Source organism: Odontesthes bonariensis, chromosome 1 (genome assembly GCF_027942865.1).
Source record: "Odontesthes bonariensis isolate fOdoBon6 chromosome 1, fOdoBon6.hap1, whole genome shotgun sequence".
Classification (NCBI taxonomy): Eukaryota; Metazoa; Chordata; class Actinopteri; order Atheriniformes; family Atherinopsidae; genus Odontesthes; species Odontesthes bonariensis.
Genome location: NC_134506.1, coordinates 30,688,371 through 30,709,817, shown reverse-complemented (window position 1 = coordinate 30,709,817; position 21,447 = coordinate 30,688,371). Strand labels below are relative to the sequence as shown.

The 21,447-nt window shown below is 42.6% G+C and overlaps 2 protein-coding genes across 6 annotated transcripts in view; one reads left to right on the top strand and one right to left on the bottom strand.

The window, feature by feature from the left end:
• Window positions 1-13,497, bottom strand: part of cd276 (CD276 molecule) — a 67,599-nt gene extending 54,102 nt beyond the window's left edge. For all 4 annotated transcript variants that reach the window (XR_012769645.1, XR_012769648.1, XM_075464172.1 and 1 more), the window contains exons 1-2: window positions 13,229-13,497; window positions 9,527-9,622 (exon numbers count right to left, since the gene is read on the bottom strand). Coding sequence is in view for 2 of the 4 variants with exons in the window: in XM_075464172.1 (XP_075320287.1) it covers window positions 9,527-9,572 (46 nt within the window). In the remaining 2 variants the exon portion in view is untranslated. The remainder of the gene's footprint in view (window positions 1-9,526; window positions 9,623-13,228) is intronic.
• A 1,671-nt stretch (window positions 13,498-15,168) lies between these two features.
• Window positions 15,169-21,447, top strand: ubl7b (ubiquitin-like 7b (bone marrow stromal cell-derived)). 2 transcript variants are annotated; one of them, XM_075464142.1, is made up of 11 exons: window positions 15,169-15,372; window positions 15,796-15,985; window positions 16,170-16,289; window positions 16,421-16,506; window positions 18,952-19,036; window positions 19,137-19,194; window positions 19,295-19,428; window positions 19,597-19,646; window positions 19,748-19,924; window positions 20,842-20,955; window positions 21,070-21,447. In XM_075464142.1, the coding sequence occupies exons 2-11, from the start codon at window positions 15,811-15,813 to the stop codon at window positions 21,208-21,210; spliced, it is 1,140 nt and encodes a 379-aa protein (XP_075320257.1). In that variant the 5' UTR covers window positions 15,169-15,372; window positions 15,796-15,810; the 3' UTR covers window positions 21,211-21,447. The 2 variants fall into 2 exon arrangements, with proteins under 2 accessions (XP_075320257.1, XP_075320265.1); XM_075464150.1 differs by lacking the exon at window positions 15,169-15,372 and adding an exon at window positions 15,380-15,584.

Here is a 21,447-nt window from a genome sequence, read left to right as displayed (position 1 = left end):
TGTGTGTGTGTGTGTTGTTTTGTCTAGACTTGGCCCAGAGCAAAGAGTACGGTGCATAATCATTTTGGATTAGTAGCCATCTCAGGCGGTCCAGAGTACATCCATAGTTTCCTCAAGAGTCAGCATTCTCCATTGATCCCCGTCTGCTGTTATACAGCTCTGAGACACTCATCAGCATCACAGGGGAGAAAAAAGCCACTCGGTCCCCGGGCAATACATTCTGCTGTATGCTCAGCCTCTCTAATTGTTGTAATCACATTGGCATTTTAGCCTCTTCACCCCTTTTTGAGCTCCGTCTATAACACAGCCAATGTCAGTGCTGAATCACTTTGCTGTGAAGGAGATCTGACTGCTGCAGAGATGCTATAATGACTTCCCCCATTAACAACAAACAAGTCTTTCATCTGAGAGGGTTCATACGGATGGGTATTGCTAAGTCAAGGCAGCCCCATTTTCAATCACTTTCATCCAATCCCCGCAAGGTGTCTTCTCTACATCACACCCCCACCAACCCAATCATCTGCAGGAACAGTGCCACCTTATGTCTCACCTCACAAGTGCAGAAAAGAGAAGGAAAAATGGACAGCATGGTGTGTGCAGAGCTCTCGGTGTGGGTGCTGTAGTTCAGATGTCTTAGGAGAAGCCTTTCAGAGAGAGAGACGAGTGTAAAAAGGTTAAGTATTGGGCACCGCAAGATAACATGTTTTCCTTGTCTGAAACGTAAAGAACAAAAATAAAAACAACACTGGAAAAGAAAATTGTCTATTTTTTCAATCATAGTCCAGCATACCTGAGTCCCTGATTAATAGATTGGTATGACTTCATTTCAAATGAGATTTTTGCTCCACCATTTTGACCTGGAACAAATCATCAATTCCAACCATGTGCCACTCACAAAACAATTCTCCAACCTTGACAGGGATGACAGGGAAGACTTTTTTTTCTAAACTGTGATTACAAAAGCCCAACACGCTTCTGCTGCTGTGTGTGTGGTGGGGGGGTGGGGGTTCCATCTCCCCCATTTTGTGCCCACATTCACTCAGCAGGGCTACAGAATATGGAAGAGTTATCACAGCAAAGCATGGCGGTATTGTTGCGCTAGCAGTGGGGATAACTGAAATTTCTGGAGTGTGTATTTGCACTGTCTTTGGAGGTGGCCCAACCTTTGCGGCGCTGGTGTTATTTGTAGGAGTGGAGGGTCAGTGACAGCTCTCTACGAGACGTACGTGTTGAAGGAGAAAGACAGAGCAATTAAATCACTCCCTGAGCAGCCTGGGATGACTCACACCACTGAGTTCATACACGAAGGGGGAAGGGAAGAGGGAGACAGAAAGAGGGGCCGGCGTTGGGCTCACACTTAAAGATAATATCTGGAAACAAGCCAGGGAAGAGACTGTGGTGGAGCCTCACACACTAATCCCTCAACCCAGACCAAAGCCATGTCAGAGACAGAGATAGAAACTCCTCTCTCTACTATCCTCCTCCTCCTCCTCCCTCTTTCCCACATAGTTTCTTTAACCAGTGACCTGCCACCCACCCTCACCCTCAGCAGAGGTACTGACCTGCACTTGGAAAGAGAAAACAAGGGGAGCATTTTGCATTGCGTTGCGGGGAAGGGACTGGACAGGAGAGTGGGAAAAGCTATGCCAGCTGACGTCATGGAAAAGCACACGTGATGTCCTATTCATCAGTGGTGAAACATCGAGGTGCCAAGCAAATCACTGCACACTTGGCTGTTTTTGATATGCTGCTATTTACGGCAACCATGTTGTATGGAGAATCTAAATGACGCTCTCTCCAGAGGTCTGCATGTTTTCTGCTACGATACAAGCACAACTCTGAGAGATTGAAGACTATAACACGTGTGGTCGGCACGGCGGTCTTCTCTGGGGGCAAGTGAGGATCTGATGTCTCCCTCTCGATAAAGAGATGCTCAGAAGGCATAGAGGGTGGGCTGGGAGACGTCAGGCCGTGGGGATTTACACACTGCACTTTGTGTTTATGGGCTTCAGCTCTGTTTGAGTGCCGGTGAGACAGAGACAGGCACTTTCACAGCCGACATGAAATAAACTCATTACACCCTTTGTGAGTGCTGGCAACGGGCCCCGCTTACCAGCCAGACACAGGGCTGGCTGGAAAAGACTGAGTGATCTTTACATTGCACTCCACTCTACTTTCAAGACTACCCACCACCTTATCAATATCAACACCTCCCTCCAACCAGCTTCCCTCAAATCTGCAAGACCTGGCTGGATTTGCATCTACGCAGGGTTTTTCCTACAGTAAACGGCATTCTAACTAGGCACGCGAGACCGAGCGTGAAGGCTGGCAGGGAGACACAAGGAGGGAGCAAATATGTGAATCTGGGCTATTATGGGCAGGGTGCTTGCAGAGTAATGTACCAGACTGTTCATTAAATCCAGAGACACCTCACATTAACCTGGGAGATTCAGACAGGTAAGGGCACGTCTGCACCCTTGCGCATTTATACAGTGTTGGTACATCAAATAGATGGATCGGGCTCCGTCAATTCAGTTATTAGTTAATTCAAGGTTTTATGTCGAAACTAAGACAAATAACCAGACCCCGTTTCGGAGTTCATGAAGCCTTAAAGTGCTGATTGTTGAAGCCGTACTCTTCAAATTCTCTGTATATTAGTACTATAAGAACAGCATGAGTTTGAAAGGATTCTCATGTTTAAATTAACTAAACAGCTGTGGCCACTACACGAAGCAAGCCACATTTCAAAGATAGGATTTAATGCCTTCCAAGCAAGCCCTATTAACACACGCAAGCTTTTCTCATTGCAGATACTTTAACATTTAATACGAAGCTATGTTCTGTTGAAATTAATAACATTAATAATTGTAATGCTCTCTTTAACTGTATTAGTTTCAGGGCACTAGCACACCGGGAAACTGGGATATCAGTCAAACCTGGAATATCCATTATTTTAGGTATGTTTTTAATGTACAGTGATGTAGTTGTGTTTACATATCATGAGGACAAAAGCACGAATGTGCTATGGTGGGGTTTTGTATTGGAAAGGCATAAAAACAAACACTTTTTCAATGAAAACAAGTTGATTAGAAATAAAACATTTAAAAAAAAAAAAAAAAATCACTTCAGATGTTATGATACTGTAAAACAGTTTCATGTCTTGCGATCTGTTATGTGAAATTTTGAGCTATTGACTTATCAAGCGACACATTCGACCTGTATTTTAGATTCAAAATAGACCGTGCGGCAGATTTACTGCTGATGTTGTTAACATCTACTGCTGGGAGAAAAACTTTGTCATAGATTTCACACTTGATGTAACTGCATTTGTTGCTGTGAGCTGGAAATACCATTGGAACAATGGGTGCGTGGTAGACGGGAACAAATTTCTACACTTGTGTTAATTCATTTGGAATGCCAGAGAAACATGCCGTCAGAAAATACTGAGGTTTTCTTATGCTTAGCGCACTGCAGTGAACTTGAAATGACCTTGGACTCACAACTGCAATAATACAAATAAATAATACGGACGAAAACTTCTTCCTTCTTTGTTCTCAGGTGCTGTAGCACTGTGGCTTCTTTAGCTGGAGTTTCATGGACCTCAACCTGTCCCTGGTCCTGTGGTCCTTGCTGAAAGCGGGTGTACATAATGTTCCTAAAACGGCCACAAGGTTCTCCAAAGATTCCCTGCTCTCTACAGATCTCGTGCCTCCTGAGAGAGTTAAAAATGTGTCCACATTTTCATCTAATTCTAGTGCTGTGTCCATGATCCTAAAAGTGGAAAACAGTCAGAAATGTGAATGTAACTCAGCAACAGATGAAAACATTGTGAAACTTATGTGAGAAGAGTTTATTCAATGACATAGGCTGAAAAAAACAGCTCAAATATATTTAAGTGGTTACTTTAGCCTATTGCATTTGTCATAGCACAAGAAGCAAGCCGCACCTGTGTCTTTACAAATTTTAGGTCTATTACTTTCCAACCCAATGCTAATTAGCGATGCTCTTGGTGGACTGTGGAGATCATTACTGAGAAGAACTGCTAGCTCACCACAGAGCTGGGGATTCACATCTGCACTTGCTCTGTATTTTTGGCCTCATGTCAATTTGCCTGACTTAGTACATTTAGCCCCTGAATTCTATTCATGTAAAACTACCCGGTCACAGTTTGCTCCAGACGTGCAGAGTTTAATCAAACTGTGGAGCTCTGCAAAATCCAGCCATCTTATTTCTTCTTGGGGAAAGAAGAAAAAAAAATTGATTCCAAAAACTGACCAAGCTGATCAGTTCTGTATAACTCGTTCACGACTTTCAAATGACAGCTGTTTCTTTTCTTTCCCGTATTTCACGTCTTGACTCGTTGAGTGGAGAGGTGTGGTTTTGTATAAATACTCCAAAGATGCATAAACAAGTGAATTTCATGCAGAAGAGACACCCAAAGGCCAGAGAACACATTGATATTCTGCACTTGTATGACTGCTGACAGCTCCATGGCATCACACTGTCTCAGGAATCGGACACGAGGTACCCTGACACTACAATGGAGAAGCTGCTACAAAGCTGCTCTGGAGCAGGGAGGTTCCCATCATCCCAACCACATACACACACGTATTCACAGTGGTATATGCATGCCTGAGCCCTTGCACTGTCCTTGACGCACAAATACACACACACAACAGACAACAACCTAACATTGTTTGAGTATGTTTTGTCTGCAGCTCTATGTGCACGGATCACTTTCATCGTTCGCCAACTTACTCAGCTCATACGCTCCATATCTACTGGCACACATACATCTTTTGCATGAAATTCAATACCAAATTCTTCCAGCTCAATAAACAACACAACTTCACCCCAACTTGAACCGGTTCGATACCATTCAACCACACAAAGTAGATCACGTTGCAGCCTCCCCTCATAAATCTCATAATTGCTACAGTTTAATAACAGATATCGAGCGGAGCCATTTAGACAGTCAAACCATTTGTTCAACATAGTAAGCACTCAGATTAGAGGAGGCAAAGGTTTGATATAACATACAAGATGGGAAGAAATGTTCACATGATTTTATACATAAGCAAAATCAAACATCAGTGCTGGAGAGTAAATTACAGGGGGACAGAGAAAAGTAAATAGATATTTAGGGTGCACTACAACCAGGCTGCAATTAGGTAGGTTTGAGTCGGGCAAAAAGACCAGCGGGAGAAATATGCTTTTACAACACTGCCCCCACCTGCTGATCCATGAAACTGCAGCTCAACACAATTTCATTCTGGACATTTTTGCTCCACGTTAACATCAGAGGAGTTTGCTCAAAGGGTCTTGCGAGCACTTTCATACTCATAATCCTCATCATATAACCAATGCCTGTAAAGTCTCAAGGAAAAGCCAGCTTTTGATTTCTTCCTGTAAGGAGCAGATGTCCAACAGGCTCACATTGAAGACAAAAAAAAAAAAAAAGGAAAACTGCATCCAGAAAACATGGAGTGGTCCGAGCATGCCGAGGGAGCGTGATGGTTAAAAATCAGAAAAGTAAAACGATTTCTGCGTCTTATGCGGCCTTTTTCAAATGACCCCTCAGTGAAAGAGGCACAATATGGGTGGCGGTGAGCGAGCCTTCTGCAGTGTAAAGGGATCACATTAAACATCGAGCTCTGAAGATGATCTCTTCCCATCCAGGAACCCATCATGGACTGTAAGCTTCCGCCACTCAGCGAGAGATACAGGCGATCACAGATAGGGGGGATGAGAATTTTGACTGGCTCATTCTCAGCAATCTCATAAATCACAGAGGAACTCACCATTTTTCTGCCCCCCCGGTCTCTCTTTTACTTTTCTTGCTCCCTATTGCTGCTTCTTCTGTCACACATCTTTCATGGATATATGCCATCTCATATCCTGTAGATAACCTGTTAATGGACTCTGGCAGTCAGATAGTGGTGTCTGAAGGAAAGAGGGCGGATAAAGGCAAGTCTCTGGCTCACAAGCCCGAGGGACAGAGAGCTTTTGATGAACAGGAGGCTAAAGAAAGAATGAGAGGCCAGTGTACACAGGGGGGTCATGGAGTCAGATTTGAATTGAGCACAACTAATTTCTATGAATGACAAGCCATTCGTAATTAAATTCAAATGTGGTGAGTGAAAATGTTGGGTTATATTTGTAAAATTTGAGAACTTCTTTTATTGATTGAGACCCGTCAGTAACTGTCAGCTGACGATGGTTCCAAATGTGACAGATCCTGAATCTTTAGAGCTTGTGCTAATGCTCAACAATCAAGAGCTCCTCTGATAAAGCAAGAAAAATGGCGCTAAGTGAAACCTGTCATGGAGGAGACGGTTTTATAGAAATATCTTTAAAGTTTTATCAGCTTTCAATTCTTTTCTGTCTGAAATGCCATTAAAAACGACAGTTATTGGGAACTGTGGAGTTCAAACTCACAGAGAAAGAACTTGCAAGCAGAAATTAAGAAAAAAAAATAAATTAAATCTTGACACTTACTTGGAAATATTCTGTTTGGGAGTTTCTAGGCAGTCAAGATGACAAAGGAAACTATTGCCTGGACTTAATTCAACTAAATGTCAGAAAATACTGGCTTCAGACCTAAAGCAGACGTCAACATCCAACGTGAAGCATCTCAGCAAAAGAAAGCTGAGGCTTTTGAAGTAACGTCACAGTCAGATGACTTGAGTGACATTGAAAATGTGTCAGCAATTCTTTTGCAAGGCAGCCTAGATATCTCTGAACACGAAATAATCCAAAAGCCCCCCCCCCGACTATCATGTGCTTTACCCCTCCTGCCTCGTGAAACTTACATCCTTTTCTGACTGATGCGAGTGATACGAGGAACGTAAGGGTCAATTTGTTGCCAGTTGTGCGTCTCAATGACAGAGCCCTGACAGCACCACCACCATGACACAGATGCATCCCCCTGCAAGTAGGAGTCTCCCTGTGGCTGCTGTCATGGCTCAGCCGCAGGTAAGAAGGTGAGATACTTTCCAAGCACAGATCAGCATTCGTTCCACTAATTCATCACAGCCCACTGGACACAGCGAGCCAACATATGGCTGCGGGCCCCTCATCCCCTCCAGAACTGCAATCTCGGCATATCACCAGTATCAATTTTTTAACGATCCCCACAAGGCAGTCATTTTTAGGACTGGTTGAAATAATTATGAGGTGCTTGTTGGGTAATGCACTCTGCTTGGATGAGTGCGTGGTGAGAAAAGAAGAGCTGGGGAACAGCGACACACAGGCAAGCCGTCAGAGACTGGTCATTATGTATTCACTACAGCGAAACCAATCTTTGTTGAGCCTGTCCTCGATTGTTTTTAAAGGATACTTTACTGGACGCAATCAAATTAGCAAGAACATCACTGATACGGGGTAATAACCCTAAATTGAATTTCTGCACAGGCTAAAGTGTTCCCTCTCTGCAGAATCAATTGCTGTGAAGAGAAAAGGAGGGCAGGGAGAGGGCATTCATAGTTAGCAGACCTTTAAAAAGTACGCCAGAGATGAAGGCATGAGTGGGCTATTTTCACGCTCCGACTCCCCACCATAAGGCGCGCCTGCCGACTACCTACACTAGATCCAATCTATCCAATTATGCTAGGTAATTTGAATTACCTTACAGCTCCCTTCGTCGGGTCAGGTTTCCACTTCTGCATTTGCATGAATACTTTTCTCCTTTATTGTTTGGGTACGAAGAGCTGCACGCCGCATGCTCGGCCAGATTTGTGGCTGTGTTAACTGAACACACAGTATGACAACAACAAGCAATTAGCTAGACAGCCTCCTGTTAGCTCTGCCACTGGCTGACACTGCTGTGTGTTATGCTGAAATGAGCCAAGGATGTTACTGTACTCAGCGAACAGATGTGGCTCAGCTGTTACTGTACATACAAAGACATTTTGTGCGTTCTGCTGACACTCATTACCACGATGACTACAACGAATGTGATGAGTATAAACTTGAACTATGAATAGGATTAAGCTGGTATGGAAAAAAGGATGGATGGTTATTATATATAGCCAGTGGGGTCAGCGGTCAAAGGTCCAGTTTGCTTTTATAGATAACTACACACACACACACAAAAGCAGATGATCTCTCCCAGTTACCTATATTCCACTAAATAAAAGAATGTACCACCATGCATGTGAGTTTTTTTAATCATCACACTGTGTTACAGGGGTAGACAATAGTATCCAACTAGACTCCAACTAATTCACTGAGTGGTCCAGTTAGCAGAGAGAAAGTGAATCATTGTGTGAGCTACAATAGCCCATTACCCGCGAGTTAAAGAGCTCCATCAGTCCCCGACACCTCCTACCTGTCTTCCCTCCCTGTGAAGGGAGGGAGTTAGACAGTGGACGCTTCACAGCAAGTAATGAGCAGGCCGAAAGCCCATTTGTGCTGGGAGAGAATAGGTCCCTAATGAACCGCTGAAGACGCTTAGGTCCACTGAGTCAGGCCTGAAATTTGCCACTGATGGCCAAAAGGGGGTTGTGCCAGTTCAACCAGAGAGCAGAAAAGCCAAAAGCAAAAAACCTTACTTACATTGCAGTACAGTATTTCAGAAGATGAAAGTTCATCGTGGACTTTGTATGTCTGCTAAATCACGGTGATGTTTTAATGTCATACCTTTTAAACTTAAACTCATTTTCTCTTCCTAAAGCTATAGGATGACATTTAGATTAGCGCCGCGTGCCAGCAAGGAAAAGATTGGTGTTCAAATATATACATTGTTCATTCCTGTGTTGACACGCTCATTTCCTTTCTTTTATACACTGTGTCAAGAGATGCTGCCAAACCAACCCAGGCGATTTGTTCCCTTTTTACGATGACACAATTTCTTCTTGGAGCGCCGCTTCTACTGAAGTAAAACTTTTGAGCTTTTTTAGCTATGAATTCTCAGTTGCAACATCACCCGCCAACACGCTCCTTCCCGGTGTTAGAAATATGAGAGGATGACTTCCTCATGACAATCTGAGTCACAGCAGAAAAACTGCACTTCCAGCATTTTTTGTTTTTACAGATGGCCTCGCCAAGAGCCCTAAGCTCTCCGTGCTCCCCCTTGTATGAAAAAAGGTCAAAGCTATTGTGTCTTGCAAGCTGAACTATAGAGAAAATAGAACCCCCCCCCACACACACACACACCCCACCCCCACCACCACCACCACCTTCATATCACACTATAAAACCCTGTGAAGATTAGACTCGAAAGGAATTATCATGAAAAATGTCCCTTTCCTCCCACAGGCAGGACATTCATATGAATAGGAGGATGCTCTCTGCAGACTTGTCTGGATAGATTGATAGAGTTTAAGCAGGGCGCTTTATGACTTTCCAACTCCTGGCACATTATTTTGGGAGTAGCCTCATTTAAACTGTTGTTTTTCCCAATGAAGCCTTTGAAGGGAGAAGAATAATAAACCCTGCAGGGTGTATTGTCTAACAGGCAAATGCATTTTTTCCCCTGTGGTGACTCGGATTTAATGGCAAACCTTGGACAGGGGGCGACACCCACCCATTGCTTGGACGGCCAGCATTGCAGGCAGCAGGAGGGATAACATGGTCTTTCGGCGTGGATTCAAACAGCAGGTCAACGTCTTCAGACACAGAGCTGTGGGGGGAGAAAAAACAGACGAGTGAGGAGACTGAACATAATTAAAGAGGACATAAAAGTAGTACAGTAGCAGAAGAAAATGTGTGGACTGACGGGTAATTAAAACGGGGAGGGGTGTCCTCTGTAATAGTTTCCGTTTGCTCAGTTTTACATGGGTGCCAGTTGGTGAGTTCGTGGGTGATATTTGAGAGGCCACAGCAACCCGAAGTTTCGTGACATCCAGAAGAGACCATTCAAAAGACTCAAATAACTTTTCTAACTAACAAACTTATCTGAAGGTTTGCCTGAAGGTGACTACTCCAGTCTTTTCTCTGGTTTCCTCAAGGCTTTTCTCTTTCATTGGGCTGCGATGACGAATGGGGACTTCCAAAGTTGGCTGGAAGCGGCCGAGTCATTCTCTTTGCTTTCCAGGGTGAAAACACTAATTCAAGAGGAAGCAGAGACAGACAAAACTATCTCCCCACTCCCACACTCTCCCGTGCGTGCGATATTTATCTCTGCTAGATTGGTAGCGGTCAATATTTGTCTCCATATTGGCGGAGACAAGAACTTGACTTTGCATTTTAGATAACACTAAAGAGAGTCTTGATTTTTCCAGTTTTAAGATGTCACTGTTCCAGGCCACTGAATACGAATACAACTGAATGTGACAGAGTAACAGATCCTGACGGTCGACAAGCAGCACTTTTGTGTGTATGCAAGGTGACTTTAAGATTTCTGTGTCCGTGTCAGTTAAGTTTGAAACGTGAGTTTGTATTTTCCAGCTACGTAGCCAGTCTGTGAGGAAACTTTACTTTAATGACCTTCCTAACTCAAACATGAAAAACCAGAGCTACAGTCGTGTAAGAAAAAGAAGAGCAACCCCTTATAACTTTAAGGTTTTCCAGATCAAGACATAAAAAAGATCTTTGGATCCCCAGCAGCAACAATCTAAATGCACTCATACATCTTGTTTTACAGCAGTGACTGATTTCAACTCGTTTCATTTTCTTTGCATATCAAGACAAATGGCTCAGAGTTCGGCTTTGGTTTTAATCTCCTTTCTATCTCTCTCCTGTTGTTCTCCAATTTTAAACCACAAATGGGGCGTTAAACTTTGTCTTTGTGCATCTTGAGTATATGGACACGTAATCTCAAATCGGGTGGTAGCATGTGACCGATCTGTTGCTATGGTTCGGGGGCGGTGAGTCATTTCAGCACAGCAGCTCCACCTCTTAGGATCACCGAAACTTTTTTTTTCCGATAGCCTCCTTTCATGGCTTCGGCAGAGAGGATGTGGACAGGAGTTTGAGTTCAGCACAGTTTCCATCACAGCCCCGCTCACCACTTGCTCTACAAACTTACAGAAGTAGAACAAGTCAAGAAGTCTGTAGCACTCCATTAATCTCCCTAGATATCTAACCTCGCAGACGGAGAATATGTTATTCACTGACTGCGCAGAGATTCCAAAGTGGGGAATAAATATTCAATGAAGAAAAGACCAGACACATACCACAGCCATCCTCTCCTAGAGGGCAAGATTTCCCTAAGTAGATTCCCAAGGATAGCATGAACTGAACTCTGCCAACACAGCAAACCACGGGCTGACTCAGGCTGCACTGTCCAGACACCAGGAAGCCATCAAAAGTTTTTTTTTTTTTTTTAACCAAATGACTCAAGCACTTTACTGACCCCTTACCAGCACGCGTGCTTTTCTCTTCTCCTCAGTTTACGATTCACTTCGACGGCAGTGGCAAAAACAAGCTGACCAAACTCTAAATGCTTTTTTTTAAACTGTCACTAGATTACAACAACGTGTCAAAACACTGCCGAGTCTTCATTCAGACTTTCAGATCTCAGTGCTGTTCATGGCGCGCCTTTATAAGGGGGCCGTTTAAGGAGCATTAAAAGAGAGGAGAAGCGGCCCCTGAAAGACTGTCTGAAAGTCTTGGATTTCTTTTGGTGAATGGGTGTCAGCTTATGAGTCATAATCACCCGTGTATTTCATTTCTGTCGCTCTGCTCGGGATTATTGAAGTTCTTACCGAGGTCAGAGAAAAGAGAAACGATTCTCAAAGTATTACAGATCATTAAAATTTACAGGAGGGCCGCGTTCATAGCACCATCCATTCTCCATTCTAACGGAAATTTCGGTCAGAGTAACTCTCCAACAGTTAGCCTTTTTTTTTTTTTTTTTTACTGCCACAACTTCCCTTGAGTCCACTCCTCACTATTAATGTAATGGGTCTGGCTGACCCCCTGGGCTCACATGTCTCACTGGCATATTGCTAGCCTCGTAGCAAAAGTCCTAAAACCACTTGAAACCATTCACCCTTTGAGGATGGGAGCATTTCTGGCCCCAAAGTGAGCCTTTTGAGTCCAGATAGTGGCAGTAACTAGAATTTATGGAGCCCTCTTAAGAATGACTTGGATTCCCTTTAGTCAAGACATTTAATACAAAACTTTATCACTTCGTAAAACTGAGTAGAGGAGCGCTTCATAAATTTCAAGTTTTATGTCTGAAAAGCAGCATCAAAAAGGTACTGATCAAATCACTGTGAGTTTCATATGCATTTTTTTTTTTATCTCTTACAGTCTTACAGCAATCCAAAAATGGGATAAAAGTAGTTGACTGCATCCACACCATTCTCACAGAAGCCATTTTTCCATGAGGCAGACGGTAAATACAGGTGTTACTAATCACATTAAGTAGGGGCTTGTACCTAAAGAGGAGAAGCTTCCGGTTACGCACCCCCTCCACCCTGATTTATGCCATAATGGCTGCAGTAAAAAGGTCTTCTGCATTTCTTTAGATACAGAACACTGTATCTAGTGCCATGTAACCCCACTGACTGTAGGTACAATAACATGTGGAGGCAGTCGAGCAGAGTCCAACAGAATCCTGATAGATGTTGGACAATTGATCATTTCCTGTGAAAAGTTGTCAAGGGTTGTAAATGCTATATCCTCCTAAATCCTGAAGGAAGACCGAGTGCTGCCAGCAAGACGCAGCTGCACCATCACGTCATAAGTACAGGATGAGGACTGCTAAAATCTTCAGGGCAGGACAGTAGTTTCCCCACAGGCCTCCTCAAAACTAACCCCTCAATGTTTATGTTTTTGTTTTGTTTGTTTGTTTGTTTGTTTTTTACCAGTTAACTTTCCCACTTCTCCTGAGCAATTAGTTCTCTAAAATGCATCTATACCTGGCTGAAGAAGAGGATTAACAGCTATCATGCTCCACATAATGGGATGTTGTCTTTAAATGTAGGACGTACTTTTTGTCAAAAGGGGGCGCTGTTTATTTGATTAATCCGTTAGCTTCTTAGCTCCATCTCTTAAACAGCATTCTGCGTGGCAGAGCGGGTGACCTAATGGTGTTAAACTACAGCAGACTTTGCCTTCAAACCAACAGTACAGCTTCTTTTTTTTTTTAGCTTGTAAAATGAAGCGGTTATCCCTTCTCTGAGTTCATGGGGTTCCTCGGCTCCCCAGCTGTTGCTAGTCCTCGCGAGTCACTGAAGTTCATTGTTATCTTTTTTTTTTTTTTTTTTCCGACACTTGATAACCCACTTATTGTTCGCTCATTTTCCATTAGCTTCACGTGTAGATTTGTCATGCTTACCATGATAAGAGGTCGAAACTTAAAAACCCACCGACCGTCCAGCAGTGGTGACTTTTCTTTTTTCCTCTGTCGAGACGTTTATTTTCCAGCGCAGTTCATTCCTCTCTGACAACAAAGCGCTGCTTGAAAACTGCGACTGACACACTTTGTTTGGACGGGAGGGTGTAACTACAATGAGTTTAGCTGTGGATGCCTGGGTTATTCCATTGATTTGACACGGTTCTCCTCAAAGAAACCACTCCTTGCTGCTTTTGTCCAGCAGTGATGTCACTCCACTGTACCGACCCCCACTCCGTTTAACCATTTAGTGAACACCGTGCACTGTAACAGCTTCAATAAGTTTGGGCTTCCTCTGCTGTCAGAGTTTTTAATAAAGAGGTTCCCTATGGAAGTTTTTCTGTGCCATCAGAGTTTGAATACGAATTTCTAATATCGAATTTTTACAGCATCAAAATCAGACTCTGAATTTGAAAAACCAACAGTGGAAAAAAAAAAAAATTCAGTGGAAAAAAAATCAACTTAAAAAAATTCAGTGGAAAGGGATCGATTGCTTCTCCCTGTTTACCCGGATGTTAAGTCTGGTTCTTTTTCCACTGAAAATTTTGAAGTTGAATTTTTTTCCATTGAATTTTTTTTGCTTGTGTTCTCCCTTTGGTTTATTAACTATGTTTATATGCTTCAACCAGCGATAGTGGGGGGCCTGAGGTCTCTGCCACTACTTTTGTGTTGGTCGCAGGCTGAAAAGTTTGGGAGCCCCTGAGATGGAGGACTTTCTGTAAAATAAACTAATTCTTGACCAAGTCTATAAGAAACGGGTCAATAGAAAGTATCTGATTAAGATAAGTTCTTCAAGTCACCATGAAGTCATTGCACATCGATCTAGTCATTTAATCTATTACTCATTTGTTTCAACTACTAATTTGTAATTTGTTGTCGTTTTGGTAATGTTCTCTGATATTACACTAGTTTATGATAGTTCATAAATTACCTATTTAACTTAGGTTTATTAAAGACATTCACCTTTATTGTAATTTAGTCTTGACTAATATAAATGTATCGCACGTTCATATTATAGTCCACTTGCGTTTTGTATGGCTGCTTTTCATGTCCTTTCTGAATATTTGTTTTTTTTTATTTTAGCGGTTATATGTGTGGAGATTAGTGCAGTGATATGAATATCAGTGTTCCAGTACATAGTGAGTATAGACAGTTGCCTAAAGTCACTATAATAAACATATGCCCTGTGATACTGATAGCGGGTACATAATAAGCCGCTTTCGGACTGTAGGAACCTTTGGCAGTTCTAATAACCTTTTAATCCGCGGGGCCGTTTTCTCCCGTGTTCGGACATACAGGAACTCGGGGCTTTCTCCCTTAGTTCCTATAACTATTTAGCTCCTTCTCCGAGGTCGGGTCTTTTCATAGTTCTATAGAACTAATCTAACGGAGGTGTGTGGTGGTCGGTAGCTACGCCCCATGTCATGCTATCACGGCTGAAATGTTTCCTCATATGACACAGACAGAACCTGCGGGTGTTTAATAAGTTAAACTTACACTTTGTCTCCTTTGTCTGCAGCGCTCTGCTCTCCTCTCTTCCTTCATGAAATAAAAAAGTATCGTCTCCTGACTCTCTCTGTGAGCTTTTCCAGCCTCGATATTAGACGCCTGTGATTGTCCATGATTAATATCACCATCATGCAGATCATAAACACAGTGGCCTCCCCGCTCTCCATATTAGCTTCTTGGTGGTGTTTTTTCTACTCTCCTTACTTTTACCGTTTTGTTTTGTGTTTGAATGTAGCGCTAAACGGCTAACGGCTAACACGTCACTGAAGCAGACGTCTGCGCGCGGCGCATCAGTCCCGACCTGGTCCCGACTCATGTGCGAATGCAGACTGAAACAGTTCCGCTGGGGAAGAATAGTTATCAGAACGAAATTCGAGGAGGGTAGTTCTGATAACTATTTTCTTAGAACGGTCTGTCCGAAAGCGGCTATTGACAGAAAAAAAAGAGTCGGTATATTGTTTGAGTACAGTGTATGATAACGGATAGTACAATATCCTTTTTTCAGAGAGAAGAAGTAAACGTCACATAGACCACGTGACTAAAACCAGGAAGTGGACTGAGCGTCAACAGTAAAAACGGTGAGTGTGCAGTTGTTCAACTCCTCATTTGTCGTAGTTTTTTTGTTTGTTTTTTTAAATGGCATTTATTGTAATGTTATTTATGTTTATTTGCATGACTAGGAAACTGCTCCAGTGTAGTTACAGTACATTATACGTTCAAGTTTAAGTGAGCAAATTGCACGTTTATTTATTAGCAAACGGTAAGCATCTATTCAAACTCCCCACAAAAGGTATGTATCAACGTGGAAGTGTGTTTTGTCTTGATGCCATTTCTTATTGTTTGTGTTACTGGACTAATAGACGTATCTTGAACTGAAGGCTCGATTGCAACATTAAGCTTTTAGCTACCAGGGACCCCAGACTCATTTCAAAGATCGGACTTCGATTGAGTTGCTGTTTTCCGTGACCCCTTGTAAATGTTCTATACCGTGTGTTTTCTAGTGTTAAAAGCTAGAGATGGCCTCCTCAGACTGGCAGCTGTCACTGAAACTGGTGGATCAGCCGAAGTCCATCTTTCACTTCCCAGAGATGATGCCAGGGGACGTCTCACCTGGAGGGTACAGAGTCGCCACCTTAAAACAGCTCGTTGCAGCTCAACTCGCTGACGCCATCCCTGACCCTGAGCTGATAGGTTTGTTTTTATGTCTCTTTGAATAAACAGTGGAAAAAATGTTTGTTTTTGTTTTTTTACAGACGCTCAATGAATTGAACCGCAATGTACTGTAGTCATTCCTCAACTGTGTTCATGTTTTACATGTTGCAGGTTTTTTTGTTGTTTTTTTTAAATTTTCTGTCTGTGTCCATGTTTTTTCCAGAGTTGGTTCACTGTGGGCGGAAGCTCAAAGATGACCTGACGTTGGATGCCTGTGGGGTTCAGTCAGGAGCCACCTTGCACATTCTGAAAAAGACGTGGCCAGAGCCAGAGAGCAATTCAGGTCTGTCTGTCATTTAAGCAATGAAGCTGTCTAAGCTGTTTTGTAAATGTTTGACCTAATCTGAATTCTGTAAATTGTTTAAATATGTGTTTGTGTGCGTTTTCTCCTGTTTTTTTTTTTTTTTTTTGTAGAGCCGGTAAACAGAGCAACTGCAGCCAGAGAGTTTAGGGTGTTTCATGCTGCTCTTCATTCTCTCAACTCTGCCTACAGAGACTCGGTGAGTAGAGGACCCATACAAATGCTATCAGATTTCTCTCCCTGTCAACATTTTTGACACGATGGAAGGTATCTGATTCATTTCTATCAACGGAAGGACATAGATTTACGCTCAGGCTGAGTGCTTTGACGAATGAATTGGATAAATTCATATGCTGTTATTCACATTGTGAAAAAAAACGCATACATTTAGTAAGGTACTTCCTCTGTTGTCAGTAAAAACATTACAGCTGTGGTTTGACCAAACATTATTGTTACTTTTACTCTCAGGGACTTCTTTCATTCAAGAACTTCAGTCATGAAATCTTCTAGCTTACACAGTAAACGCAAAAATCGCTCGCTAATGTTGCACAGAAGACCTCCTTTTGGAATCTTTCAGCACCTTTTTGAGAAAAATATGGAAGAAAGTTTAAATACTTTCTGTGCGAGACTATCTGTCCCTCGTGCTGCTTTTCTCTGCTTCATACCTAGAGGGAGACCTCATATCGGCGCATTACCAGTAAAATTACAGACTTTGATGTGGTGCCTGTCGATTCGATCGCAGTCTCTTCAGTGTTTGGCAGAATGAACAAGGACCACACAGCAGCTGACAGGCATTCTGTTGCTTTATAAATAGCAGTGGGGTGGGGTAGGGTAGGGAGAGTCTGTAAGGATTTGTCTAATTTCAAATCTCAAAAATCTTTTTATATGAATTTAAAGTTGAAGTTTATGAAAAGTTTGAATTCCCTCTAACCCTACTCTGTACTTTGCAGTGGAAACGCTGGGGGTCAGGGAGTTGGACCCTCCAAAGGTTCCTAGTCCCTAGGGAGAGTTCCTGCTGTCCCGATACAGTTTAACAGAGAGAAATTCCTCTTTGTAGTTGCAGCAAGAGACACTGAAAGTAAAAAAAAAAAAAAAAAAAACCTCTGAAGTAAAAGAGTCGCAGCAGAATGAAGCTGTTCTAGCATCTTAGAGGTTAGGTTCGATTTAAATGAACCTTTGTGTCATTGTTCCGTTAGTGCAGATCATTTGAGGAATTGCGAAGTCTGGCACATGAATCTTGGTCCGCATCAAACAAGCAGACTGAGACATGTGGGTGTTTGTTTCCCAACAAACTCTGGTGTGGTTTGATTGAAATATGAATGGACTTGCTGACCAAACATTTAGTAATTCATTTTTCATCTTAAGCTGTACCTCATTCTTCTAATCATAGGAGCTGTGTTGCTCATTACAGTTCAGTTTGCTGCAGTCTATCTTCATTTGTGTGTTCAATACAGGATCTCCTCGAGCTATTTAGACTTTATAGATTTCAGGAAAATTCTTTGTGAGAACTCCGCTGGTTCAAAATCAGTCAATCGGAGTCAGAGAAGCCTCTAAAATCTTAAATTCTCCATGTAATAAGATGGAAAAACATTCATTCTTGGCCAGACCTAGTTTAGATATGTTCTATTTATTGGCAGTTCGTGTCACACCTGTGTTCACAGCTGTTTACTTCTGGTCGGATCACCCTATTGCACTGGCGTAGCCAGAAAAACTATATTGGGTGTGCCAAATTTATTTTCAACTGAGTGTTACACCTTCACAAATATTCAAAAGAATGTATCTCTCGAATACAACATTAACACAAAACATATCCACACGTTGTGTGCGTTCTCATCAGTCATAGTCAACAGTAGTTCACAGCAGGTCTAAACATTCACGCACGTGACGTGCTCTCAAATCAATCAATAACAAAGTAATACAAAAAGCTCACTTTGTGTTTAAAAAAAAAAAAATGCAACACACACACACACACACACAGACATTGCGTGCCCAATGAGATGAACATAGTGAAATATAACACACTCATGCGCGTACTCATGCACTCTCACAGAGCCATAACGTATCCACATTACGCATGATCAACAAAGCTATTTAAATCTGAACACAACTATTGGGCTCAGCAGCAGAGTAAAGGACACAACAATGTTGCTGCTTACCTGCGTGCACTGCGCAGCTCTCAATTTAATGGGGAAGACGGCGTGGCTTGACGATTGAACGCATTTATTATTTCATCAGAAATAACACTACGCCAGGTTGGCAGGTGCAGGTGTCGCAACGCATCGTCTGATGGTAATTTTTTGGGTGTGCCAGCTGCCTCTTTGGGTGGCACCGGCACACCCGTGGCCTCGCCATTTCCCTATTGCCTTTCAGAGCTCAGGGTGAACAGAAACCAGGACCAACAAGAGGCTGCTCAAAGTAAAGCCCTCAACAGGAACACGTTCAGCTGTTAAAGCTTGGCTTCTTTCCTCGGCAGAAACATGCCAACATGTTGGCTCGACTGATGAGATAGAGACAGACTGTTGTAACAGCGAACATGTAGAGTTCCTGCATAGCTGTGTCATACTAGCATGGATGTCTACTTCTGCTTTCTCTGCAGCTGCGGTTCCTTCTGTTGCTGCATTAACTTTCTTTTCCCTGCACTCAGGTATATAAAATGCTGACTAACAAAGAGTCTCTGGATCAGATCATTGTCGCCACACCAGGCCTCAAGTCAGACCCAGTAGCCTTAGGTAAGGCCGTGCTGAGTTCTACAAACACCTTTTTGCCACTCATTGCCTTTGCACCATGACAGTTTACGCTAATTGTAACATTTCTCCCTTAAACATTCAGGAGTGCTCCAAGATAAAGACCTCTTTGTGCAGTTCACAGACCCGAACATGCTAGACGTGTGAGTATGGATTTTTATTAGCTCTCTTTTGTCAGATTACGTTTGAGTACGGTGGAATGGGCGGACATTCAAATTCCTGTTTCCTTTTTCTTTCTGACAGATTAATCAGTTCACACCCAGCGCTCGTCAACGCCATCATCCTGGTCCTGCACTCTGTGGCGGGTAGTATGCCCTCTCAGGCCAGCGCCAGCTCCTCTCGCAATGTCTCTGCCAGTTCTTACAGCGATATGCCAGGTAAGCAAGAAGTACGGTTTGGTGACGGCAGGCAGAATTTATGGAAGGTAAGGGGGCATCGGTAACAGCCGCAGGTAGCTGCAAGGAACTGATGCAGCAACATTTAGACCAAATATTAACAGATTCACTCATAAAATCTCCCCTGGTTTTTGATGCGTTTTCCGTCAGGAGGCTTCATGTTTGAAGGCATGTCGGACGATGAGGAAGACTTTCAGTCTGTAAGTCTGAGCTCAACATCAGACAGCATGTGCTGCAAAACTGATGCAGCTAGTGGCCGTAAAAACAGTATGTGGTGTGTGTGTGTGAATGTGTGTGACAGGGAAGCCCTGCAGGCCCCTCCAACAGAGGCGGGCTCTCAGCAGGAATGCGACCAGTGTCTTTGGGCCACAGTGGAGCGACCGGCCCGCGACCTATTACACAGAGCGAGCTGGCAACTGCTCTGGCCCTCGCTAGCACTCCTGACAGCAGTGCCGTCACTCCTACAACAGCTAGTCAGGTGAGACTGCACATGCAGGGAATAGTTCTTCCAACCACAAACTGAGCTGTTGTGTAATTTATTGGGAGTGGAATATCGTTCATTAATTATTTTCTTTTTGGTTTAACCCTAATCCCTGATAGGGGACATTTTTGTCCACTTGGGGTGTACTTTCTCCTCTAATTTCACACTGTAGATAGTGATACTCATCATATTTGGTCCAGTTGTGCATTTTTGACTATTTTTTTTTAATTTCAAACACACATCATATACAATGCAATTTTTCATTGTGTAGAAAAAAAAACTCCTTAATTTCTGAAAAGGGACATTTTTGTCCCATTTTAAAACGACCTAAAAACATCATATCTTAATATTTTTTTCCCCTTTTTTTTCATAAATCTTTTATTCCACTTCAGTTCTGATCATAACTACCAAGTTTTCAATTATTTTCAGAAATTAAGGAGTTTTCTTCTTAAATCAGACATAACAAAAAAATGAAAAAAAATCCCTTAAAATCAATGTTGTTGCCCAGACCATAATTATCCCCGCTCAACAATTCCACTTTGCATTCTATATATTGAAAATATAGCAGTTTTTGTGGGTTTTTTTTGGTTTTTTTTTACAGAAATTGGCGTTTACATCATATAAACCGGGATTTAAAGGGTTAAATTTTTGAAAATCATTGAAAACTTGGTAGTTATGATCATAACTGAAGTGGAATAAAAGATCTACGAAGAAAAAAAAGCAGAAAAAAATATTAACATATGATGTTTTTAGGTCATTTTAAAAGGGGACAAAAATGTCCCTTTTCAGAAATTAAGTTGTGTTTTAAATCAGGTATGACGGTTATAAACATGACCCCTGCTGCAGTGTCTGGCTAAATCACCACTCTTTTTTTTTTTTGTTACTTCTTTCCAATCATTCTGTCTTTGATTAAGTCGGACCCCTCCAGTGGTGTAGCCCCCATGCCCGCTGGGACACCAGTCAGTAATGATCTCTTCAGCCAGGCTCTACAACAGGCTCTGCAAGCCACCAACATGTCTTCTCTACAGGTAAACTAACTGCACAAAAATCCACATATTCAATTCTTTGAGCAGATAATGATGGGCTAACCGGGCGGTGTTTGGATTAAAGATAGTTCTTCGAATGTGTGTCTGCTTTGCCAGGGCCGCTGGCAGTCCCAGATGCAGCAGCTCAGGGACATGGGGATCCAGGATGAGGACCTGATGCTGAGGGCCCTGCAGGCCACAGATGGTGACATCCAGGCTGCCCTCGAGCTCATATTTGCTGGAGGAGCAGGACTCTGAGCCCATACTCCACGGACAAAGCCTCCTGTCGAGGAGAGAGGAGTAAAAAAAGCTGGCCTATTTTCTTCCCCCAAACAAAAAGGAAATGAAGTCTTAGTTGTATTGTTGCCTCGTACACCTTTAAATATACAGACAGAACTGTTTCAGCTGAGCTCCAGTGGTCATAGCAAAGGTTACAGCTTTTTTTCCAGTATCATAAACTTTCTAATAAACTTAATGTTTACAACATCGACATCA

Excerpts from the sequence above, each read along its gene's own strand:
- ubl7b (XM_075464142.1), top strand. The coding sequence starts at position 15,811 with ATGGCCTCCTCAGACTGGCAGCTGTCACTGAAACTGGTGGATCAGCCG. Across the intron at positions 19,429-19,596 it reads TTCTTACAGCGATATGCCAG|GAGGCTTCATGTTTGAAGGC; the intron begins GTAAGCAAGAAG and ends GTTTTCCGTCAG. Across the intron at positions 19,647-19,747 it reads ATGAGGAAGACTTTCAGTCT|GGAAGCCCTGCAGGCCCCTC; the intron begins GTAAGTCTGAGC and ends TGTGTGTGACAG.